The sequence below is a fragment of the Pogona vitticeps genome, chromosome 2 (assembly GCF_051106095.1).
Source record: "Pogona vitticeps strain Pit_001003342236 chromosome 2, PviZW2.1, whole genome shotgun sequence".
Taxonomy (NCBI): domain Eukaryota; kingdom Metazoa; phylum Chordata; class Lepidosauria; order Squamata; family Agamidae; genus Pogona; species Pogona vitticeps.
Window position 1 is genome coordinate 40,771,095 of NC_135784.1, and position 25,417 is coordinate 40,796,511.

The window sequence follows — 25,417 nt, forward strand, 5'->3', positions numbered from 1 at the left end:
AAAAAACGCCACCAGCATTGGCGGGTGGGTGGGTGGGTGAAGACACTAGTATGCTATAAAACCTCCTACCTAGTTTCATTACATTGAGATAAAAGGCCCCTAAATGCATTCTGGAATATGTACAGAAGCAAAATGTATCCTAAACTTGAGAGACTAGCATATTCAGTGAAGAAAATTTGCAGGGCTTTTTTTTTTTTAAGTTATTGTGCTTTTAAAAAATAGTTCTCTTGCGGCCTCTGGTGTCACATTAAGGTAATGGCTTTTCTGACAGTCTTCTCAGTACAAAGTAGACATGGGGATGAATATAAGAACGAATTGGGATATCCCTGATTCGTCAGATATTCGTTGCTTCGTATTCTTTGGGTCCTGAGACCCTGACAAATACAAGCAATGAGTATAACCCTTTTATATCCGTCCCTTCGTCTATCCCTACCTGTTTATGCCCCAGCAGATCCTATTTATTGAGGGCATAAGCAGAGATGAGTTTTCCCTTCAGGCAGGCTTTAGAACTTTGATATTGTAAGAGATGTATTCTCTGCCTTTGATCCTACCTTGTTAAAATGTACTGAAACCGTCTTGTGGCTCATTTTAAATGTCGACTGTGTTTTTATGCTCCTGCATAATATGATTTAAATTCTGCCTACAACTTAAGTTTTGCTGTTGAATATGCTTCTGTTTGCAGCATCTCATAGTTGTGAGACTTTTGATGGCAATCATACCTGTAGATTTTCCAAAATTGCAAGAATGGATCGCTAAGAATTTCCTCCACAGCTTTATTTTTTGTAGCTACAAAAGTGATTTCTGCATAACTGAAATATGCCCATAACTTTCCAAAAAGTTACGTGTCTCCAACAACACTTGGATTTTTAGGCATAGAAGTTATGTAGATTAATTAAATTTGTAGAATTAAACAAAGTGATATTGCCTGGAATTATTGCAACAACGAAGCAATTCATTTTACCTTGATATCCATATGAATATTGTGGATTGGACTGGAAAAAGTTATCTGGTTTACACTAGAATTAACCCTTTCATGGATAAATGCCAGCTATGATCTACACGGATCTACAAAGGTCTATGGAGCCCTTAGGAAAGTGTTCTAGCATCATACTTTCTGACCTGACAATCTAATTACTCTTTAGAATGGAATGGATTCATTTGATCAGCAAGGAAACAGTGGAAAACTGTGTAATTTAGAGAAGTGAGGCTACTGTAGGTGGTATGTGACTGGGTGGTGGTGGAGAATGGACCTATAAGCCAGGCTGCTGCTTTCAGCTGAGTCTGTGTGTGTGTGTGTGGGGGGGGAGATGTTACATGGAGAGACACTTCTAGAGAAGGTCTAGGCAAGCTTTTATGGTTTGAAAAATGTTTATAGGACTGCTTTGTAAGCCGCAGTGCTTCTTGTAAGAGCAACTGGATGCCTTGTGTCTTCTTCCATAATCAATCAGTCAAAGGGACAAAAGAAATTCGGGATACAGTGGAGAAATAGTTCCTGTTGCATGAAAGAGTGGAGAGTGTTGTTATGAGACAACGTAGCTGGGTTCAGTGCTCTACCCAGTTATACTGCTAGAAGCTGATGTAACTGGGGGCAAAACAATGATCTGAGTGCTCCTTTTTCCAGGTCACTCAAAGTTTCTGAGACGCCTGATTCTTTTTTCAGACAAAATGGACAGATTTGAATCGTAGGATGCAACTATAAAGTGAGGGAAATGCAAATTCACCATTCACCATTGCAGAGGACCTATTCAATAAGTTGTAAACAAGAGTCTCCTTAATTTCCTTATCTTTTTGTTTTTTTAAAAAAGAAAACTTGTCAATGCAGAGAAGCCTTGCGCTCCATTCTTAAGCCATAAAAAAATGAGTATTGTCTATGGAGAAAGGAGGAGGAGGAGGAGAGACTTGTCCACAGAGAGAGGCTTTGCTCTCTGTTCCAATATAGCGAGTTACAAATCCAGCCTTTGATCATTTCAAATAAGGTACACACTTAGAAAAATAAGAAAGTTCTAGCTAACCTAGTTCTCTTACTTATTCCTAACCCATATTGTTACCTTGAATGGGGTCTCATTGATGTATGTGGACCGAGAACTCCCAGAAGTACCAGCTGGATTCCAAAGGGCAGAGGAACTACAGACCAAATTGCTAACATGCGCTGGATTATGGAGAAAGCCAGAGAGTTCCAGAAAAACATCTACTTCTGCTTCATTGACTATGCAAAAGCCTTTGACTGTGTGGACCACAGCAAACTATGGCAAGTCCTTAAATAAATGGGAGTGTCTGACCACCTTAATCTACCTCCTGAGAAACCTATACCTTTTTTTTTGCTCCATAAGATGCACTCCCCCCCCCAAAAAAAGTGGGGGAAAGTCTGTGCATCTTATGGAGCAAAGCTGGCAATTTCGCCCCCACTGGCCCCATGGGGGGGGGAGCCTCCCAAGGGTCCAAGTGAGCCTTCCAGGACCCTTGAGATGCTCCCCCACCCCCCACGGGGCCAACGGGGGCGAAATTGCCACCTTCTGGGCCTCTTTTGAGGCTTGGCAAGCTTCAGAAGAGTCCCTGAAGGTGGTGATTTTGCTCCCTCTGGCCCTGTGGTGGGGGTGGGGGAGCCTCCCAAGGGTCCGAGTCTGCCTTCCAGGACCCTTGGGAGGCTTCCCCCAACCCCCCACGAGCCGAGCAGGGGCAAAATCGCCACCTTCTGGGACTCTTTTGAGGCTTGGGAAGCTTCAGAAGACTCCCAGAAGGTGGTGATTTCACCGCCTCTGACCCCCGGGGGGGGCAGGGTGAGTCTCTAAAGGATCCTGGAACACACCCTAAAGGGTCCTTGGAGGCTCACCCTCCCTCCCCGGGTCAGAGGAGGTGAAATCGCCACCTTCTGGGACTCTTTTGAGGCTTGTGAAGCTTCAGAAGAGACCCAGAAGGTGGCGATTTCACCCCCTCTGACCTCCGGGGGGGGGCAGGGTGAGTCTCTAAAGGGTCCTGGAACACACCCTAGGACCCTTTGGTGGCTCACCCTGCCCCACCCACTTGGCCAGAGAGGGCGAAATCGCCACCTTCTGGGACTCTTTTGAGGCTTGGGAAGCTTCAGAAGAGTCCCTGAAGGTGGCGATTTTGCCCCCTCTGGCCTCCGGGGGAGGGGGCTGGCTGAGCCTCCAAAGCGTCCTAGTTTGTGTTCCATAAGACGGACCTCTCCATAAGGCTCAACAAATTTTTAGGAGAAGAAAACATTGTTTTTTTCCCTGTTTTCTTCTCCTAAAATTTTGGTGTGTCTTATGGAGAGGTGTGTCTTATGGAGCGAAAAATACCGTAAGTGGGACAGGATGCAACAGTTAGAACTGGATATGGAACAACTGATTGTTCAAAATCGAGAAAGGAGTACGACAAGGCTGTATATTGTCCCCCCGCTTATTTAACTTATATGCAGAATACATCATGCAAAAGGCCAGACTGGAGGAATTCCAAACCGGAATTAAGAATGCCAGAAGAAATATCAACAACCTCTGATATGCAGATGATACCATTCTGATGGTAGAAAGTGAGGAGGAATTAGGGAATCTTGTAATGAGGGTGAAAGAGGAGAGTGCAAAAAACGGCCTGAAACTCAACATAAAAAAAACTAAGATCATGGCCACTGGTCCCATCACCTCCTGGCAAATAGAAGGGGAAGATATGGAGGCAGTGACAGATTTCACTTTCTTGGGCTCCATGATCACTGCAGATGGTGATAGCAGCCACAAAATTAAAAGATGCCTGCTTCTTGGGAGGAAAGTGATGACAAACCTCGACAGGATCTTAAAAAGCAGAGACATCACCTTGCCAACAAAAGTCAGAATAGTCAAAGCTATAATTTTTCCTGTAGTGATGTACGGAAGTGAGAGCTGGGCCATAAAGAAAGCTGATTGCCGAAGAATTGATGCTTTTGAATTGTGGTGCTGGAGGAGGCTCTTGAGAGCCCCCTGGACTGCAAGGAGAACCAACTTATCTATTTTAAAGGAAATCAACCCTGAGTGCTCACTGGAAGGACAGATCCTGATGCGGAGGCTCCAATACTTTGGCCATCTCATGAGAAGAGAAGACTCCCTGGAAAAGACCCTGATGTTAGGAAAGTGTAAAAGCAAGAGGAGAAGGGGACGACAGAGGACGAGATGGATGGACAGTGTCATCAACGCTACCAGCATGAATTTGACCCAACTCTGGGAGGCAGTGGAAGACAGGAGGGCCTGGCCTGCTCTTGTCCATGTGGTCATGAAGAGTTGGACACGACTAAATGACTAAACAACAACAACATTTTACCAAGAATCTTTGGTGTAACTTTTACTTTTTTACTTTTTGTAACCATTTTATCCATTTTTACTTTCTTCTTTTCTTTTCAATGAAATGCATAAAAGTACTGTCTAGATTTTGAAGGTAGAGGATATCTAGCTACTAATTTCAGTTTAGATGAGCACTCTGCATTAGAAAGTACTGCTGTTAAAAGCTGCTGTTGATATCAAGCAGAGCAGATCCACTAAATCAATGGCATATTGATGTGCCAAAGTCTATTCTGTTTGAGATTAACAGCTGTTTCTTGCTCATGTTTACCTAGAAATCTATGGGTAGCATCATGTGCAGATGTTAATTGACCATAGTTATAAGCATGAAACAGCTACTCATACTGTATGAATCAGCTTTTTTTGTTGTTAACTGAAGTGTTATTTTGATGCTAACCATTTAGGATTATCTCCTTTTCTTATATCTGATGAAGTGGGCTTGTCCATGAAAGCTCACATTAAAAAAATATAGAAGTTAATCTTTAAGGCGCCACCATGTTTTTGTCTTTTTTTTTTTTACTCCACCCCACCTATATTGCTAGCACAAACTAACATGGCTACCCCTTCTACAACTACATCTGGGAAGAGTAGTTTTTTTTAATTTGTTGAGTGACCAGATACAATCGAAGCCAGATCTACTATATTTCTGAGTAGTAGCACCAGAGAATAAATTGGTGGGTTGTTGTTGAATGGATGAGAAGAGGGATGCCAACCACTACACCTTCAACTTTTTTAAAAAAATATCTATTAACTTTTGGAAAACATTCCACTTAGCCATGACACACCCTACAAATAATAAACAAGTGAAGTACATGAGAGTGCATTGGAAGGAGGCATGTCTGCTTCTGGAAAGTGTGGCATTTTTAATATGAATATATTTAATATTTATTTGTTTGTCTGTAAATAAACACATCTAGCCATTGCTCAGGCTGATGTTCCACAAAACAAAAGATTAAATCTTCATATGAAACAAGAAAAATGGAGCAAAACTATGCAGAATAAAATATGTGGTGAAATAATTATTTATGTATTGTTATTATCTTTATCATTATAGTTATGTGACCTCCAAAGTAAATGTGGAAGCTATTAACTTCAAGTCCAAATTTGTGGCTCTGTTGCCAATTAATTCCCTGGAAGTCAGCCATTGTTCTCCTGCTACAAGGGGGAAGAGCAAATGACGAATTTTAGTTGAGATAATTTCTCCTGGGTTGTGGAAGGAAAAGCTACAACACAAGAAAGTGTCAAAAAGGAAGGTTAGCAGAGAGCTGGCAAGAGTGGATTACTCAGCGACACTGTCACAAAGAACTGATTAATTGAATTGTTCTGGAGCAGGATAGTTAAGGACAGGAAATGGATGATGAAAATTATCAGCATATGAATGGAGTTCAGTAATCACTTTTGGGTGAAAGAGAAGAATGCCTTCAGCTAACCTTACACAGGCTTTGCAGGCAGGGATTAAACTTCACCGATTGAGCCTCTTTGTCTTTGTCAGCAATTAACATGCTTATAGCACCACTTTCAAAAGTTTAAATGGGTTGTGTTTTACGCAGTTAATAAATAATCAGTTCTTCCAACAGTGCTGCATGAACTCTTAAACCCCAGAGATCTCCTCCCCCTCCAATCTTGTCCAGAAATAATCCAGAGAAACCAAAGGAATGCCTTTAAAGTCTGAAAAGGATAGTTTTGAAAGAAGTAGCTGTTAGTCTGTCTCAGCAGGTTCATAAAATTAAAGGAGTTAAACATGAAAGAGAGAGAGAGAGAGAGACTGGGAAACAGAATAAGGCAAAGGGCAAAGTGTTATGGTACTGTATCTGAAAGACTAACAGATTGGTTTCATTCTGAGTGTTCATGGATCAAAATTCACTCCCTCAGACACGTGGTGCATTAAGATGCCACAATATTTTGTCCATTGCTTGCTCCTTCTTTCTTTCCGTCTCTTCTTGTTTTTTTTCTCAGACTCTATCAGTGCCTCAGCTGGGCTCCTTTGCCCTTTTGAACAGCAAAGACACTTCCTTGCCCCATATTTCACAAAGGGCATTTTAAAATGTATTGTTTACAGTGGTGCCTCGCTAGACAGTTACCCCACACAACAGTTTTTTCGCTAGACATTGGCTTTTTGCGATTGCTATAGTGATTCGCAAAACAGTGATTCCTATGGGGGAATTTCGCTGGACAATGTTTGGTCCCTGTTTCGCAAACCGATTTTCACTAGACAATGATTTTGACAGCTCCCTCTGCGCTCGCAAAACAGGTGTTTTCGGGACCTAAGCTTCGCAAGACAGCGATTTAAACAGCTGATCGGCAGTTCGCAAAGTGGCTTTCCTATGTCTGATCTTCGCTAGACAACGACGATTCTTCCCCACTGGAACACATTAAACAGGTTTCAATGCATTCCAATGGGGAAATGCTTTTCGCTAGACAATGATTTCGCTAAACAGCTATTTCAGTGGAATGGATTATCATTGTCCAGCGAGGCACCACTGTATATACTTATTTATTTAAAATATTTTTACCCTGCCTTTCTCCTTCAAAGGGCCCAAGCTGGCTTACAACAATTAAAAGACAATATTTAAAAGCTAAAAACAGTGACCTTACAAATATTTAAAAGGAATTAAATAAGTGTTGTATTTTAAAATAGTCAATAAAATCAATACTAAAAACATTTTAAAAACAACAAAACACAACACTCCATTTAAAAAACTTCTCTCAGGCTGCCAGTCACTAAGGAAAAGCCTGCCTGAAAAGTACGGTCTTTGCCTGCTTGCGGAAGGGCAGCAAAGATGGGGCCAGCCTCACTTCTCGTGGGAGGGAGTTCCAGTGTCTGGGAGCAGCAGCAGCAGAGAAGGCCCTCTCCTGTGTCCCCACCAGGCTGAAAGGCCTCCCCTGATGATGTTAATTTCTGGGCAGGTTAAGAGAGGGAGATAAGTCTTTTAGATAACGGAGTTGCATTATACAATACACCGAAACTTTGTTAAAAAGGCAAGCCTTTGAATTCTTCAGAGACCTATCTCAGGCTGTGTTATAAAACTTGGGATGGAGAAGAACATCCTTGGTGGATGTTATGACTGTGAGACCTACCACTATTTAAGTTCTCAACGGAGACTGAATACGGCAGGGACATCATGAGACACTACTACCAGGTTCCACGTTGGGGCGTATCAAATCAGCTGCCTTTCTCATGCTTTTGATGGAGTGGGGAGCAATCCATGACAGCTTATTTCATATAAAACATGCTAATTTGACAGGTGGAACAGCAGGCTAGCTGTGCCAATCTGCCATGGCATTTTCTCTATCTCTATAGACAAAGGACTTGCGGGAACACTGTCCAATGCATCTAGCTGTCGTAGTTGGTTCCTGTGCTGAGTTGAAGCAAAAGCACCAAGTGAGCTGGTAACCCCTGTATCAGCAAAATCATAGATTAAATTGTGTGATGCACTAACTACAAACAATTGCTGTAGAATTAGGAGTATTACCAAGTGTTCAGAGTAAAGGAAGCATTCTCAGTGTTTTACTGTCTTTTTTGAGGAGGGATAAATCTTATTTCTCTGGTGGAATATTTATTTTAGAAAAGACGCCTTTCCAAGTATGCTTGAAGCTTATGGACAAGAATTCTATGCTGCTGTTGCTATTAATGCAATTTTGCAGAATTCCCGGATAATCAGGAATCAGGGGCCTTAATAAGGCCATCGAGTCCAACTCCCTGCTCAGTGTAGGAAAACAAATCAAAGGATATCTGACAGTTGGTTGTCCAATTTTCTCTTGAATGCCTCTGGAGTAGGAGCACTCAATGACAATCAGCTTACTATGGGTAGCCTGTGAGAAGAACATGGGCACAGCTACACTCTTGGTCTCACGTTACACATCAATTGATGTACAAGCACATCAGAGACTGGAAGTGACACACAGCCCTTCTGACGACTAGCCACTGATGGTCCTAACCTCCTCAAATGGGTCCAGTTACTGTTTTAAACCGTCCAAATTGGCTGGTATTACTTCATCTTGCACTAGTGAATTAATTCTATGCACTGTGCGAATGTTGGAAGAACATCGCCTCTGTAGCACCTCTTCTTAGGGATGTCCAATAAGGGGCATTCAAGAAGCGAGAGTAGACTGCCACTATTCCTTTCATCGGCTGTTCTATTGCCCCTCCGAAAGAGTTAAAGATTCACCAGTTTTTGGTCTCCTCTCAGTCCCTTCTATGTTGGACCTCAAACTGCTCCCATCTCTTTCTTGAGAGTGGACTCAGGCCTTGAGACATGGCCTTCTGCCTAGTATAGGATAGGCTTTTTCTATCCAATGTTTTTCAAAATAAACCCAGTAACCTTTCTTTAAGCTTAACTTTCTACTTGGTTTATTTCTCCCAAGAACATAGCAATAAGATGAGCATAAAAGCTCACAGGAACACCACTGCTGTTTATTCTGCTACCTAAGGGCTCTCCTAACAGAGCTTCCGACAGATGTAAAAGTCTGAATCAGAATTTACAAGAGTGAAGAAGTACTTCCTTACCTTCAACTAATCATACTGAAAGTATGGTTATCCTGGGTTCAAATGTGAGAGCTTTTCTCCCTGTCTGCCTTCTTTACACCATGCATCATCATCATGATGATGATGTGTCATCAAGTCAACTTTGGCTTATGGTGACCCTTTTCAGGGGTTTCTAAGTAGAGAATACACAGAAGTGGCTTAATATTCCCTTCTTCTGGGGGTCACCCTGGGACTGTGCAGCTTTGCCCAAGACTAGACAGGGTGGTGTCTGCCGAAGACACAGCAGGGAATTGAACTCCCAACCTCTAGCTCTGCAGCCAGACACTAAACCACAACCAACACATAATTCTATACAATTCTGATGTATTTGCCCCTTGTTTTCTAAGTTACCAAATGTTGTACCCCTTTCTCCCGAGGAAGTTGCTCCAGTACTAGGGGAATCCAAGCTGGTTCCTTTTCTGTCCTGTAGGGACGGTTTTGCTTTTAATTGCCCATTCACATCCTTTCCCTCATTCCTTCTCGTCTTGTCCTCCACCTGATCCTGGCACATCATCTCATTCACAAGAGAGGCAGGCAAGAGGCAGTAGCACAAAAAATGAGTCCCCTTGGTGATCCTTCCTTCTTTAGCCTCCCACTGCCCAGATCAAACCCTGCCCCACTGTTAAAAATGACCAACAGACAGAAACCCATTCTCATTCCCCTGGGAAGAAGCGAATGACAGACATGGTGGCTGGAGACAAAAAAAGAAAGGAGTAATTTTGCTCTGACTCGTGACTGCAAAATGCAATCCATTCCACAGTAACTCATTTTTTAAAAAGCTGTTTTCTAAAGCAGCCTCAGGCTAAAGCCATACATACAAACGAAAAGCTTGTTTTCCTCGTACGTACCACCAGTTCCACACAAAACATTTTATGACAGTATTGACTTCCTGTTCACTCCCTTGGACTCACTCTTTACCTCAACAACAACTAGCAGGGAGATCATGGCATTCTATTGCTTTTTCTACTGGGGCCGTTTGTTGCAGTACTGAGGCAGCTGGACTTCAGGGGCCCAGAGGAGAGCACCCTTGTCTACTTTCCTCTCATCTACTTCCACCCCCCCAATGCATTTGCCTCCTGGTTCCTTCTTTTAAAGTATAAAGGATGCCCAAAGAGTTTGTCTGAACATTGACTGGAGAAGTTACAGCAGAAGTCAAGTGGTGGTGGAGCAGGGGCATAAGAAACAAGGGGAGACTGTGTGATGAGTTCAGCTAGATATGCTTGGCCTTGGTAGTGGTAGGACGTAAAAACAGCTGGGGCTTTTGCAAAAAAAGGTAGATCTGGGTAGTCAAAAATGAAAGAAGATAGGCAGGTAGAAGTAAATGTTATTGGTGCCAGCTTCAATATATTTGTGCCCCCCCTTTTTTGGGCCCACTTCCTAAGACGCCTCTGCCAGGTTTACGGTTTATAATCTAGAGTTTATAATCTAGATTTTGAGCCAGAGAAAGATACAAATGATGATCCCAAACTGTGAGCCAGAAGAAGACACAGAGAAAGGGGGCAAGTGATGAATAATGCATGCACATCACCTTTCATGCATGCATTTTTGTTGTAAAAATGTCCCTTGAGAAGTAAACCTCAAGGGGGATTAAAATAATTTATGCCTTCTGCCCATAGGGTAGGTACAATCTTCCTTTGATTACACCCGATTCCTTGAGGTTCTATAAGGCATGTGTTTAATGTTTGGAATAGGATTAAGAAATGCATTTAAGCAATTTGCAGAAAAAAAGTTCAGACTTTTGGCTGCATTGATAATACATCATATGCCTCCAGATGCTCAATATCTCAAAATGAATATATCAGGAAAGGTTAGCAGAACCACTAACTTGGAAGATAGTGAAATCAGGGCCGTATGCTCAGGGAAACAGCCAAAGAGGTTATCCAGGAGTCAGAAGGAGCTTCAAGAACTTCCAGGGACTTGTGATTACACTTAACTTTGCATTCCTAGTTCAGCTTTACAATGAAATTATCCATCCCTGAACCTGTTGAGTCTAGCTAACAAACACCAAAGAGATTCGTAATAGGGAAATGGCGGGTAGGAAAAGTTCATCCATGTGTAGCACAAAAGCCATTTGAGAGTGAAAGAAAGAAAGAAAGAAAAAGAAAGAAAGGAAGGAAGAAAGGAAGAAAAGAAAAAACCAGTCAGCAGCTATTTTTACATCCGTCTCATTAACCTCCGTTATAAATATATACACGGATGACCTATTCACTACTTCAGTCTAACTGGAATGTGTGAAATGCTGCCAGAACTCTGTTCATGTTTTCTGTTCATTATTTTTTCAGCCCCAACATTTCTTCAGTTGGTCTGATTTTTGCAATTTTTCAGGAGTCCACTGTGTGCTCAGGTGTGAGGCCGACTGATGGAAAGATAGGTAGCAGTTCCCCCAACTGTGTAACACACATGGATATTGGCCCCGATTAGTTATTTGTAGGATAAGAGCTGTTTAGCACACAATGTAGGACTTCTAGTTAAGTGCTAAGAGACAGGCTTTCCCCAGTGCAGTTCTCAGAGGAAAAAATGGGTTGGTGGTTTCCATACACTTGCATCCATGGAGCCGCAGGGAAGGAAACCTTCTTCACCTGCCAAAATCTTAAATGTAGTTTATCATTTTATAATACACAGAAAGCCATCCTGTGTTGTTGTCATAGTGCATGCTTTGTGCACAAGTTATGACAACATACCACAATGTAGCTTTGCCTCAAGCCCTGAAAAATCTTCCTGTAGACCCTGCATTCTGCAAACTGCTTTTCTTGATGTTTGCTATTTTGAAGAAGATGTACAATGACCTGGATCTTCCCATGCTTTTTAACCTGACATGACTATCCGTCTGCTATGTGAAACCACAGTCACATATTTTATTAAACAGAGAACATTAATTTGCTTTGTTTCTTTGAAGAAGGTCTGGAGGGTGGGTAGTTTGTTAGGACAAGCAAAAGAAATCTGGATGACAGTGTCTTCAATAATTCTGTAGAAGCTGGAATTTCAGTTAGCTCAACTTTTCTTGTCCTCTAATAAGCTACACTCACCAGTTTTACAGGAGCTACAAAACTTTGCCTGCTGTTGCATTGGATTGCCCCACTGCCCTTCATTATACCAGCACTTTGCCAAGCAAAAAGAGATGAATGGCAAAGGGGTAGCATAGACCATTCATCCTGCTTCAGAATTTAGTGCTTACAACTTTACATAAATCATTGAATCATTGGATTAGAATGAACTTCAAGGCTCATCATGCATTACACTGTCACTGCCAGAACAACTTTGGTAAGTAGCCATCCCATGTCAACTGAAAAGTGTCTAACCATGGAGAGCCCACCATCTTCCAAGGATTAATAGCCAGTTCTTCCTAATGTTTAGTCATTAGCTTTTTCTTGTAATCTGGACCTACTGGCTCAGGTGCCAACCTTTGACTCCAGAATTTTTTTAAAATTTGCCTTGTCACCTATGTGTCCACCCTTCAAATGTTGCAAGATAATTATTGTAGTACTTGTTAATTGTTTCTTCTCCAAATCAAACATATTCAGTTCCTTTCCTCATAGGATTTAGTTTCCAGGCCCCTCGTCCTCTTCCATCATTCTCCACCAATCCATTCCAGCTTGTGATTGTCATACGTTGCCCAGAACTGAGCACAATACTCTGGATAAGTCTTGATTAAAACAGAACAGAACATACTGTTTGACAGAGTTGCGGGATTACCAGGATGCACCAGGTGGTGTGTGCTAGGTCTGCTAGCTTTATCCCAGGGTTAGCCAATCCTGGGATGGCTCTCTCAGCTGTTACAATTTACTCAGCTGGATAAATTCTAGCTTTGCTTGTTTCTTTAGTAATGATCCTTACAAATACTTATTGCATAGTACAAAACTGTATTTAACAATTCCTCCAGGTTTCTCCCAAACCTGTCACTGTTGTTTCTTGCAGGCGGAATACTACACTTTTCTTGAGACCACTTAGATCTACATTTCCTTGCAAATTACTATATCAAACTGCTAACTCATGTGTAACATCTGGTTTACTAAAGCCCCAGAACCTCTCTACTTGGACTCCATTCAGGTGTTACTCATCTGGTATTTATGCATCTGTTGCTACTTAGAACTGTAATCGTTTAGCTGCTGTGTTACACAACTGAGTCCTTCCTAAATATATTTGACATATATTTCTGTTGAAATTCATGTTGGCATACTCCTCCATCCTGCCAAGATAATCATGATAATACTCTTTCTGTCCTATAAGGTATTGGTGGCCCCATCCTGCCACCTGAAATCTGAGGACTATCTACTTTGCTCATTCCTCCAAGATATTTATAAGAAGATTAAATGCAGGTCTTGAACCTAACCCTCCAGGCGCCGGGGGCAGCTGGTGAGTATTCATTAAGTATGGTTTACCAACCGTCTATACAGCCACACAAGAACAGCATTGGATAACTCACATTTTACCAGCTTGCCTGTAAAAGTACAAAGAATTTCAGAAATATGGCCAAATCAAGACACACTAATCTTCTGCACAAATAACAGATACAAAAACTAAGGTCTGTTCAAAGAAACAAATTTCTTGATTAGGCAATGACTTTATTGGAGCTCTAGTAAATTACCAATAAGATCAGAACCTGTCATTAGGCAAAGATGATCTCAAATGTGGTGTTAGGAAGATACTCCAAAACTGGACCACTGTGACAGCCATGACTCAGGCAGTCAGACTGTCAGGAAACCAAAATGGAGTTTCAGATTCTACATGAGACAGAGGTAACAAAACCTTGCAAATTTATGCGTTTGAAAGGAATTTATCTTGTGAAACAAGCCTCATACAAGTCCCAAAGGGAATAATGAGTTGTTACACAAACATACCTGTTTTCTACAGCTTTGCTGTTCCCACATATTTCCCTATCAAATATTTGGGAGAGTGATTTTGAGCAGGTGTGCCTTGAAAAGAGTGAGGGATGCATTAAAATGAAGGTTTGGAGGGGGAGAAGGAGGCCATTCAAAATTGTGGAATAAAAACCTTTTTCTCCCAAAATGCAAACCAGGTTTTATATTTTTGGCAGTCTTACCTCAGCAGCTGCAATACAATCTCCCTCCCCCCCCCCAATAATATGTCTCCTGGCATTCTTGCTGGCCAAGATCACTATCTCACCCCTAGTTTCTTGGCAAGCAACTTTGTTGGTATTTGGATTCTTCCCAGATTTCTGGCCGCCCCCCCCCATTGGAAAGAAAGGGGCAGTAAGCAAAATTTATAAAATACTATTGGGAAGCTGAAGTTCAAGAGGACTTGCTTAAAATGCTATAGGAACAAGATTTGGGAGAAGAAATAAGTACCGAGGTTTGGAAAAAAATATATGGAATATAAGAATGGTGAAACTGGTGTCTATGAGGTTAAAGGTTAATTTTACAAGTTAATATGGAGATGGGATTTAATCCTGGTGAAATTAAATCAAATAGATACCAACTACTCCAAGTTGTGTTGGAGAGGCTGCCAGAAAATAGGTAACTACTTTATATGTCTTGGAAATATGAGAATATATTACTTTCCCCCCCCCCAAAAAAATCAAACATGCAAATAAAGAATTGGGGCAGGGGAGACAATGAGGATTGCCTCCCTAACTGTCTACAACCAAGGGTGTTTAAATTTCAGAAGCCAGAAACAAGGATAATAAATGTAAATCCTAAGTTTACATAAAACCAAGGAAGCTTTAAATTGTGGGTTTATGCAGACTGACGAATCCTAGAAGGTTCACATTACAATTCAGAAGTATGCTGTGAAAAACTAGGTGGTTACAAGCCTACCTATGCACACTTTGCTGTCTATAAGGCCCACAGAGCTGGGGGATTTTGGGAGGGGGAACGGGTGGAATAAATATGTATAAGACTGCACTGAAACCATGGGGTCTTTGTGGGAGAGAGAGGGGATGCATATATGCCAGCGTAGAAATTTATTCTAAATGAGTAACTATCTCTAGAGAAAATGATGTGGGAGTCCACATGGATCCTTGTAAACTTGGTACCAAGAGCTATTAGTCATGCGATGAGAATCACAATTCTGAAACTATCTGGTGGGCAAACAGTCCTCATGACAGCAAGTGGGGCAAGAACGAACCGGATCTTAAGCATCAGAAACAATAAAGGTTAAGAAGAGCAAGAGAAGCCACTGTAGAGGGTAATGCCACATCTGTGATTAGCAGCGAATCACGCCATGTATATATATTTATTACAGCTTTTAAAAATCATTACTTTATCCAGGAGTTACTGGAATGGGGGAGAAGACATAGAGATTCTTGGGTAAGGGCTGCATGTAGCCTATGGGCCACATGATGGCAACCCCTTTCTAGGAAAAAAAATCAGGAAACCAGTATCTGATTTTGAAGGAACAGAACAAATCAGTAAGTGCTGCGAATACTATGAACACTGTAAGTTAAACAATGAAAAAGAAGGTAAGCTAGAAACAGACAGAGGTGGAACATTCCTTGTCCAGAGGGCTCTTTACCCTAGGCCCAACCCTCTTTGCAGCCTATCAGCTCTTATTACTTTGAAAGATAACCCCCCCCTCTCTCACACACACACACACACACAAAATAATACTCCCATATAAGCTGTATTTTGGTTTTCCATTCTTTTGGAAAACAAGGGATTTGTTTATGCACAAATGAGGAGAAAACCTTTGATAGGGCAAGCTGCCAGAGGACTAGAAAAGAGCTGATGTGGTTCCAATCTTCAAAAAAGAAAGGGTGAAAAGTAGATCCAGGAAACTACAGACCAATCAGCTTGTCGTTAATACCTGAGAAAATCCTGGAAAAAATAACCAAGCAGCAGATTTGTGAGCACCTAGAAAATAACAAGGTGATTACTAGAAGCCAGCATGGGTTTGTTAAGAACAGGTCATGCCAAACAAATCTTACTGCCTTCTTGGATAAAGTGACTAAATTAATGGACCAAAGAAACACAGTGGATATAGTATATTCAGACGTAAAGCATTTGATAAGGTAGACCACAGCCTATTTCTGCATAAGATAGAACCAAGTGGGATAGATAGCGCAATGACCAGATGGATTTGCAGCTGGCTGACCAACTGTCCTCAACGTGTGGTCCTCAATGGAACCACATCTATGCGGAGGGAAGTGTGCAGTGAGGGTCCCTCAAGGTTCTATCTTGGGCCCAGTGCTCTTCAACATCTTCATAAATGACCTGGATGAGGGGATTGAAGGAGCACTCGTCAAATTTGCGATGACACACAGCTGGGGGGAATTGCTAATACTTTGGAAGACAGACTCAAAATTCAGAAGGATCTAGATAGACTTAAACATTGGGCCCTATTTAATAAGATGCAGTTCATTGGCGGGAAAGGTAAGGTCCTGTACTGTACTTAGTCAGGAGAAACCAGATGCACAGGTACAGGATACAGTAGGTGGTATCTGACTTGACAGTAGTACCTGTGAGAGGGATTTAGGTGTCCTGGTGGACCACCGCCTAAGGAGGAGTCAGCAGTGTGCTGCAGCTGCCAAGAAAGCCAACAAAGTCCTAGGCTGCATCAACAGGGGGACAGCATCAAGATCAAGGGAAGTGATAGAACCACTCTATACTGTGCTAGTGAGGCCGCACTTGGAGTTCTGTACCCAGTTCTGGTCACCACAATACAAAACAGATGCTGAGGTCCTGGAAAAGCAACAAAGAATGATAAGGGGACTGGTGGCTAAATCCTATGAAAAATGGCTAAAAGAACTATGTTTTTTGTTTTTGTTTTGTTCAGTCGTTTAGTCGTGTCCGACTCTTCGTGACCCCATGGACCAGAACACGCCAGGCCCTCCTATCTTCCACCACCTCCCGGAGTTGTGTCAAATTCATGTTGGTTGCTTCGATGAAACTGTCCAACCATCTTGTTCTCTGTCATCCCTTTCTCCTCTTGCCCTCACATTTTCCTAACATTAAGGTCTTTTCCAAGGAGTCTTCTCTTCTCATGAGATGGCCAAAGTATTGGAGCCTCAGCTTCAGGATCTGTCCTTCCAATGAGCACTCGGGGTTGATTTCCTTTAGAATTGATAGGTTTGTTCTCTTGGCAGTCCAGGGAACTCTCAAGAATCTCCTCCAGCACCACAATTCAAAGGCATCAATTCTTCGGCGGTCAGCTTTCTTTATGGTCCAGCTCTCACTTCCATACAACACTACAGGAAAAACCATAGCTTTGACTATTTGGACTTTCGTTGGCAAGGTGATGTCTCTGCTTTTTAAGATGCTGTCAAGGTTTGTCATTGCTTTCCTCCCAAGAAGCAGGCGTCTTTTAATTTCAGGGCTGCTGTCTCCATCTGCAGTGATCATGGAGCCCAGGAAAGTAAAATCTGTCACTGCCTCCATATCTTCCCCTTCTATTTCCCAGGAGGTGATGGGACCAGTGGCCATGATCTTAGTTTTTTTGATGTTGAGTTTCAGACCGTTTTTTGCACTCTCGTCTTTCACCCTCATTACAAGGTTCTTTAGTTCAGCTTAATGAAGAGAAGACTGAGGTGGTACTATCATGGTACACCATTTCCAACGGTGTTTATCCCAAATATGACATGGTTTCCACTTTGGGTATCACAGGATAACACTGACAAAGCTGAATTCAAAAACTGAAAAGCTTCTATTGGAAAGAACGTTTTTAGCGGATGCCATACCTCTCTCTCCTGCTCCCACCACATCCAATCCTGTATGTATTCAACGCACCAATGTGTCCTGATTGATACCTTTTCCTTCCTTTTCTTTTTCCTAAGTCGTAGGTAAGGGTTCCTAGTTGTCAGCTTCCAAGTAAATTGGGCAACTTTACTTCAAAAAGAAATGTTATCGATCCCATGTGTACTTTGTGGATTATCCCATCATGTTGGTAAACAAAGGGAGACCAATAAACCCATAAAACACTTTCCCTCCCTTTTTATTCTTATTTGCAAACAGGAGAAAAACAAAACAAAAATGGAAACAGAAAGCAAAATAAAAAAGTGCTTGCAATAGTTACTGAATTTCATAAAAAAATGGCACTGGTACAAAAGAACAATATTTATATATACTTTATAAGAACTGTGTAATCATTCAGCAGTCTTCATTTTGCAAAACAAAATACAAAATTAAAATAACATCAGTCACACTGAAAATCAGCATCCGCGAATAGCTTGCATTTCTTTTCATAATTTTAAGGCTTCTTTTCTGCACTGTTAATAATTATGATACTACTTGGTACAAAGAAGGTTTTGCTTTTTTCAAAAAAAAAATAATAATATTTCTTTGTATAAATACTTCATTACTAGGGGAAAAAAATGCAGATTGCAATTTTTGAAGCATTTTAACTAAGCACCATTGTTTTTGTCTGACTGCTTATAGTGCAATTTCCCCTTTTCCCTACAGAAGATTCTAAGGATGAGTGGCAATTGCTTTTTACATGTTTCTAAATCCCCACTCTTTTAAACTACTCATGGTTTTCATGGATTGTACTTTTGAAGTGGTATTTTTGGCATTTTTAAAAAACAGATATGAGATATTTTGAGATCTAGACTAAGAAAACATGCAGAGAATTGTATTACTACTTGCAAAATCGAACGAGAGAAAAATCTTATTGACCTGAATGTCAGTAAACAAAGAGTTTTAGATAACTGAAGTTAAGATCATGGGAGTGAACATAGGAAGTTGCCTTATATTGCACGTGTCCATTTAGTCTTGCATTATCTGGCAACAACATTCTAAGGGAACAGTCTTTTGCATCCATGATCCCCAAGATGCATTTCACAGGAAAAACTGTATCCCAAATTTATGTTAAGCATAAACTTTACTATTGATACCTTTGTCTGGAGCCCTAGGAAGCTGCCTCACACTCAGACCATCAGTTTATCTGTCTAATCTGACTGGCAATAATTAACCAGACTAAGTATGTTGCCATAAAGCTTTAGGGTGGGCATGCACAAAACCTCCGGACAGATACAAATCTAAGATCTTGGACTCTTGCTGCCACAGATTTCTGTGTACAAATTTAAAAAACCCAGTTAAGGTCTGGGCTAACGTTTGTTTTCATTCCCATTTTGTGTCATGTGATTTCCATTGGGAATTAAGTGGCTGCATTTGTGGATGGGATGAGAGAGCATGAGGGTGCTTGCAAATCAATGTAATTTTTAACAAGCACGTACGTTCCCTGCACCTTAATAAATAAATAAATAAACACATCACACTTAGCTTTTGGAATCAATTTCAGGGTCCGAGATTGAGCTTGTAAGAAGATGAGGAAAGGATCAGCTTGCTGCTGGTTGCCCCAAAGAATCTATACTCTGAACCAGGACTGCCTAGGCACTAAGCTGCACCCATCCTTTTTTCACATACACATAGACATTGGTGGGCTACACCTCCCTCTTGTTCAAAACCAAAAGTTACCAGAAATGGGGAGAAAGGCCTCTTTAGTCCTAAAACCTCCCAGACAGAATTTAAAGGGGCACCTGCAATATCTGAAGGTTTGTAGGGCACAGCTGACCATTTTAGGCCAATATTTCTTTTTGTAAGTACAGTTTGCAGGATGAGGGCTCTTGGTAACTCATTTGTATAGCCTCTTGCTTGCTTACACTAAAAATGGAACTCCGGCCCCGTTTGCCCAAATTGACTCATTTATCCCCTATTGCCATGCAGTAATGTAGAGTACTGAGCTTTTAAAGGCTACAGAATATTAATATTATCAGATTAGCACCAAACCAGTAAAGCACCTGCCAAAAATGATTGGTTGGCATTAAAATACCCAAGCTGCTATTGATAAAGCCATAACAAAATAATGCATGTTCAGTGAGTCCCTACATAGCACTGATTGCCTTATGGATTTAAAAATCATCAGCCAGAATTCTTTTGAGGTTTACAATTGTGAACAGGAATATGAACAGCAACTTGTTAATTAGTAGCAATTCACTGTCACAACTGACACAATTATGCCTACAGTTGTGGAAATCCTCAGCAGGATTCTGAAAGTGATCAGAAGTGAAAAAGGTGTCCTTTGGCCTAAGACAGACCCTCCCAGATAGAATTTAAATGGCCACCTGCAAACCCTTAAGGTCCTTAGGTCAACCTTGGCCATTTCAGGCCAATATTTATTTTTTCAAGTACACTCTGCAGCATAAGAGATCTTGAGGATTCATTTCCATAGCCTCTGCTCTGTTACATGATCTCAGCATTCCTACAAGGGTTCTGACATATATTTTCAACTCTATAGACTATTTATATGGAGGCTGGGGTCAAAGGACTGGGTCAGATGAGGGACTGCAGCTACAGATTTTTTTCTTTCTTTGAGAAATGAGCCCTTCCTAAATTTCCGGAGAATAATAGGATTCCCTGAACAACAGTTTGAAAATCATTGCCTTACACCAAAGATTTGAATTCAGGCCCTGTTTACCCAAATTTATTCACTTATCCCTCATTGCCATGTAGTGGTGTACAGTATTGAGCTTTTAAAGCCTACATAATAATAAATATTATCAGGTTAGCACCGAACCAGTGCCTTTTAAAGCACTAGCCATAAAAAAGGTTGTTTGCCATACAAAACACTTAAGAAACAGCTACTTGATAAAGCCATAACATCATAATGCATGTTCAGTGAGTCCCTGCATAGCAATGATTGCCTTTTAAGTTTAGAAATCACCAGCCAGAATCCTTCTGGTGTTCACTACTGTGAACAGGAATGTGAACAGCAACTTGTTAATTAGTGGCAATTCACTGCCACAATTGAAACAATTACACTTACATGGATATAAACTGCCAGAAAGGTTCTGGCCATTGTTGTCTTGGTTTTTTTTCCCTCCTAAAAAATAATAATCTTAAAATGCCAAAAATACCCAATGCAAACTTTAGCACCTTATAAAGATCAGTGCAGCCTGTAGCAAGAAAAATTACTGATTGAAAGTAAACAATTGAGTACAGTGACAATAAAAGTATCACTTTTGTCATAATGCTACATATAATGTAGAGTACGTAAAATGCAGTGGCGTGACTGCAAGGTTTTAAAAAAAATAAATTTACAAGTTAAGCAGCCTTAATATAAACATTTTACGTACAAAAATATTAAATCAAAAATAAATAATTCAACATAAATATTATACTTTACAACATCAGGAATATACAATATATATACACATACATAGGCACACGCGCACACTCATACACACATAGGCACATTCAGAGACATATACAGAGGAAGAATTACAAAAGTGGAAGGCAGAGGTATTGCTTCATTATCCTTCATCCATCTTGCTTCAGCTCCCGGCATTCAGAAATCCTACGAATCAAGAATATAACACAACAATCTCATCTTTATTTCAGTACCATTGATGCATTAAAAGAAAAACAGGCACATTTTGCCGCTTCATGGGGTCGGCCATTTATGTGTCTGGAAATGTGCACAGGATTCCAAACAGCACTGTTTCCTTCCCCCTTCCCGGATCTCAGCCAGATACTTTTATTTTCTACTGGAACACCAATGTCCCAAAAAGTATGTCTTGGTATCACCAGATGACCTCTATATATCATTCCCCTTTGGTTTTGCATGCCACTTAGTGATGTCTTGAATTTGCTGGTCCCATAACTAATCGAGGAACTGGTAGTTATTCCATAATTTTGCTGTAAAGCTGCAGAGCCACAAAGTTTATAGGAATGGCTACAATCCCACAATATTGCACCCATTTCTGATTGCCACAGATCTGATTGACACTGGTATAATAATACTCTTGCTATCCCTGCATGACTGGGTGCTAAATCTTAAGAACAATAAATTTTATTATTATTACTAAGCAACTGATGTAGAATTTACAGATGTATACAGTATTTATTTATTCTTACACCCATGCTGGGCAGTTTACAACACAGACTATATAGATCTATGATCATCATCCTCTCTTATTCTTATTAAAACCTCTCTTATTCTTATTAAACTAACCTTCATTCAAAGATATCAAGACAGGGTACAGAATCAAAGAATTATATAGCACGGAAATATAGCACCATACAAACAGAATGGACACAGAGTGCCTCCACTGCTACTTGAAATGGTGGGCAGGAAAAAAAATTGTTCTTAAAAGTGGCTTCTGGATTTGCACCAGGTTTGTGCATATATGCACAGAAGCTTTACTATTTGTTGCTTCGGAGCCTTTTTTGAGCACTTCAGAGGTAGCAGCTCAGGTAATACTGGTGGCTAGAGATGGGGGTATTCGTATTCATTTACAAATATCACCCCACTGGTGCAGATAATGAGGGTCTGGTCCCCTGGGGCCAGACCATCCACTCACTTGTCTGCCACTGCCACGGGCTCCACAATCCCTTCCTATCGCTCCGGAGCTCGCGATGGATAAGCCACTCCTGGCAGAAGACGGGATGATGAGCCTCTCTGCCAAGTCAAAGAGAGGCTAATCCATCACAAGCTCCAGAGCAACCGGAAGGGAGCACATAGTCCACGGCAGCCATGGACAGGTGAGTGGTCAGACCCTCATTATCTGCACCTGTGGGGGGGGGATGTTCATATCTGTTTATGAATACTCCCATTTCTACTGGTGGCTATTTCTCACTGTGTGGTTTGCACTCCGGTGCCTCCGTTGTACAAGGCTGGAAGGTTGTGCTTATCTGGCATTTGGCTGCAACTGATATGAATATTGCTTCATTGCAAGCAAATTGATTATCAACTGGGCTCCAGACTCTTGCCACTGATATTTAAATGCTATGCTTTTCTAGCAGTGAACTATATGAGTCAGAACATACCATTGCTATAACACTTGGACATTGAGACCAGTTCCAGATGATGGTGTACACTTCCCACAGTAACCGCCACATTTTCCTATTACTTTGGTACCATCCTGTAGATAAAATCAGAGAGACAGTAAATGCTGTCATTCACTTTCTCACTCCTTGTCTCTCTCCTATCTTTTCAACTTATGGGGTAAGAAACAGTCTGCAATTCAGTACTCTTAGTAGGGAGTAAACCCTGTTGGACCCAATGCAACTTCTGAAAAACATGCATCCATGTTTACTCAGTGGAAAACTATTCATCTTAAAAGGGCCGAAGGAAAAAAAATAGCAATTACATGATTCTGAAAAAATGCAAACAAAATATTCATCCAAAACTGATCACCATTGTAAACTTTTAAAATATAGTCAGTAGAATGACATTCTGAAACATATACATCCACACAGCTTGTATTCTCTTCCTTCTATATTGCAGAAAACAGTACAATTCAGATTTCTGACCAGTGTGTATACCCTATGTTAGTATAGACAGAATTACAGCATGACCTCTGAACCCCAGCCCACCTCATTTAGAGTTCACAGATTATGCTGTGTTTTGATGGGTTTTATGTACAAATATTCCCCAGCCAAAAGAGGCTATTCTCAAACTGGACCAGATGGAAAGCCAGAACTCCTACTCCTTTTTTGTTAGCATTGAGCCATAGCATATGTCAACCATCTTGTTGGATATTATTAGAGATGGACACAAATCACTTTGGGATGGGTCATCATGACTCTTTAGCACAGCATCATAGGTGCCATTAACCAACCAGTGTGCGCTGCTCATCTCCTTTTCTAGTCGCAGCAGGAGAGCATGCTTCCCTCCTCTGCCTCCTTTAGCAGCTGCCCACTCAAAAGCAGTGTTGCAGCAATCCCTGCCCTGCCTCTTCGTCTGAGGAGGGAAGCACGCACTCCTGCTGCAATTGGACAGTTGTGCAAAAAGGAGGAGACAAGTAGTGTGCACCAGCTGGTGAGTGGGGGAGCCAGCTGGGGGGGGGGGGAAGAAGGGAACATGCAGCACCTATGGTGCCGCACCAATGACTTGCAACTACTCAGCACAAAGCGATTTGTGCCCATCTCTAGATATTATCAATCTAGGATGCTCATTCCACCTCCTAGGAGTCTTCCTGATGCTTATTCTCTTGGCACCTCAACTTCAAGAGCTATGTGCCTGACAGGTCAGCCAGGTGGAGTGCCCTCTGCCCAGGGCCTTTTTATTTTCATTTGGTCAACTTAGATATTAGTCTTTGTGCTAAGCACTGATCTCTTGCAACTGTTTCAGGTGTATAGGGGGAAAGTTACCAACTGCACTATATATTTCACATTTTAATCCAGACAATTGAGCTCAAGCAAAGAAGCAATTCTCTCCTTTGAGGGACTCTGTGTGATGCAGTAAACTGGACAGAGCTGGGTTAAGAGTTTGGAGTCTCTAGCCCATACCTCTACAGTGTTTCTGCATGCTTAGAATTCTGCATGGACAGAAATTTGATTCCTGAAAATATTACAGCCAGTTTTCATTTTCATCACTTTGATATGTTAAAAATGACTTTTGGAACTTGGTACAAAAGTCAGATTGCTTACTTGGAAAGGTCTTTGTTAGAATAATGGAGTAGATGCGCTATGAATTTTAATGTTTGAGGGACTTTAACCTTGATTTCTAGCCTATTTGTGCTGCCTCAGTCTCTTGTTTTTTCACTAGTCTTAGCTTGTGGGTGTCAAAAGGGGAAATGATTCTTTACAAATATTGCCAGGCTACAGAAATGGTCAATATAGTCATATCAAACTGAACTATGCTAAACAAATGTTTTTCTTGCAACAACCCAGGTCAGGAATTACAAGGTGAAACTTGATGGAAATTGAAGTATGGAGGGAATGGAAGTAGACCCATAAGCCCTGCCCTGCCCCTTGCCCACAATCTGGCAGTCAGGCAGACCTGGGTTTGTTCCACATGAAGGTCTGGAGTAGCATCTTTAAAGGGGTTCAGCTCAACTGTTTGTGACTGGGATCATAGAATAATAGAGTTGGAAGGGGCCTATAAGGCCATTGAATCCAATCCCAGATCAAGGCAGGAATCCAAATCAAAGCAGATAGTTGTCCAATTTTCTCTTGAATGGATCCAGCACTGGAGTGCTTACCACCTCCAGAGGCCATGGGTTGCATTGTTGTCCTTTTCTAACACTTAAGAAGTGTTTCCTGGTATTCAACCTAAATCTGGCTTCCTGTAGCTCATGATTACATATCCAGCACTCTGGGCTGATTGAGGATGACTGAGTAGAAGCAATGCTTTTTGAGAGCTTCAAAACCAGAAACATTGTAAGTGCATTCAAAATGCTTTTACAAGTGCCACTGTAGAGCTTTGTTGTGAACATGCGATGGTGTGCCTGATTTCTAGGTGGGGTGGAGACCCTGGTGGCAAGATTCACCTGTGAACTCACATCACCATCACTCTTTAAGCCTTACCTAGTCTCAAGCATAAGGCCTGAATAGGGTGAGGCCACCTGGATCCTAAAAGAATGAGTTCAAGAACCACAGGTCCTAGAAAAGTAATCTCTTTAGTACTTTATTATGCTCAGTAGCATTGCTAGAGCAGGCTCCCGACTGCACATTTCCTGAGGACTCAGACAACTAATTAAAGAAGTGTCTGAACCACTGTGCTCAAGTATTTTTAGCTTCACGGTTAAGCAGACTCACTAATTAATTGCAATAATACAGATCAAATTGAATTTACTCCAATCTGTGGCTCCAAATCCACCAATTACAAACCATGCTCTGCTGTTCAAATCCTTACGTTACATTTCAAGAGGTTTTTTTAAAAAATTCCCTCCCCCCTATATTTACAAGATGGA

The 25,417-nt window shown here is 41.3% G+C and overlaps 1 protein-coding gene across 5 annotated transcripts in view; it reads right to left on the reverse strand.

The window, feature by feature from the left end:
- Positions 1-19,893: 19,893 nt before the first annotated feature.
- ADAMTS9 (ADAM metallopeptidase with thrombospondin type 1 motif 9) overlaps positions 19,894-25,417 on the reverse strand; it is a 151,537-nt gene continuing 146,013 nt past the window's right edge. For all 5 annotated transcript variants that reach the window (XM_072989362.2, XM_078388842.1, XM_072989363.2 and 2 more), the window contains 2 exons: positions 22,548-22,642; positions 19,894-21,075 (listed from right to left, as the gene is read on the reverse strand). In XM_072989362.2, coding sequence (XP_072845463.2) covers positions 22,553-22,642 — 90 coding nt within the window. In that variant the 3' untranslated portion in view covers positions 19,894-21,075; positions 22,548-22,552. The remainder of the gene's footprint in view (positions 21,076-22,547; positions 22,643-25,417) is intronic.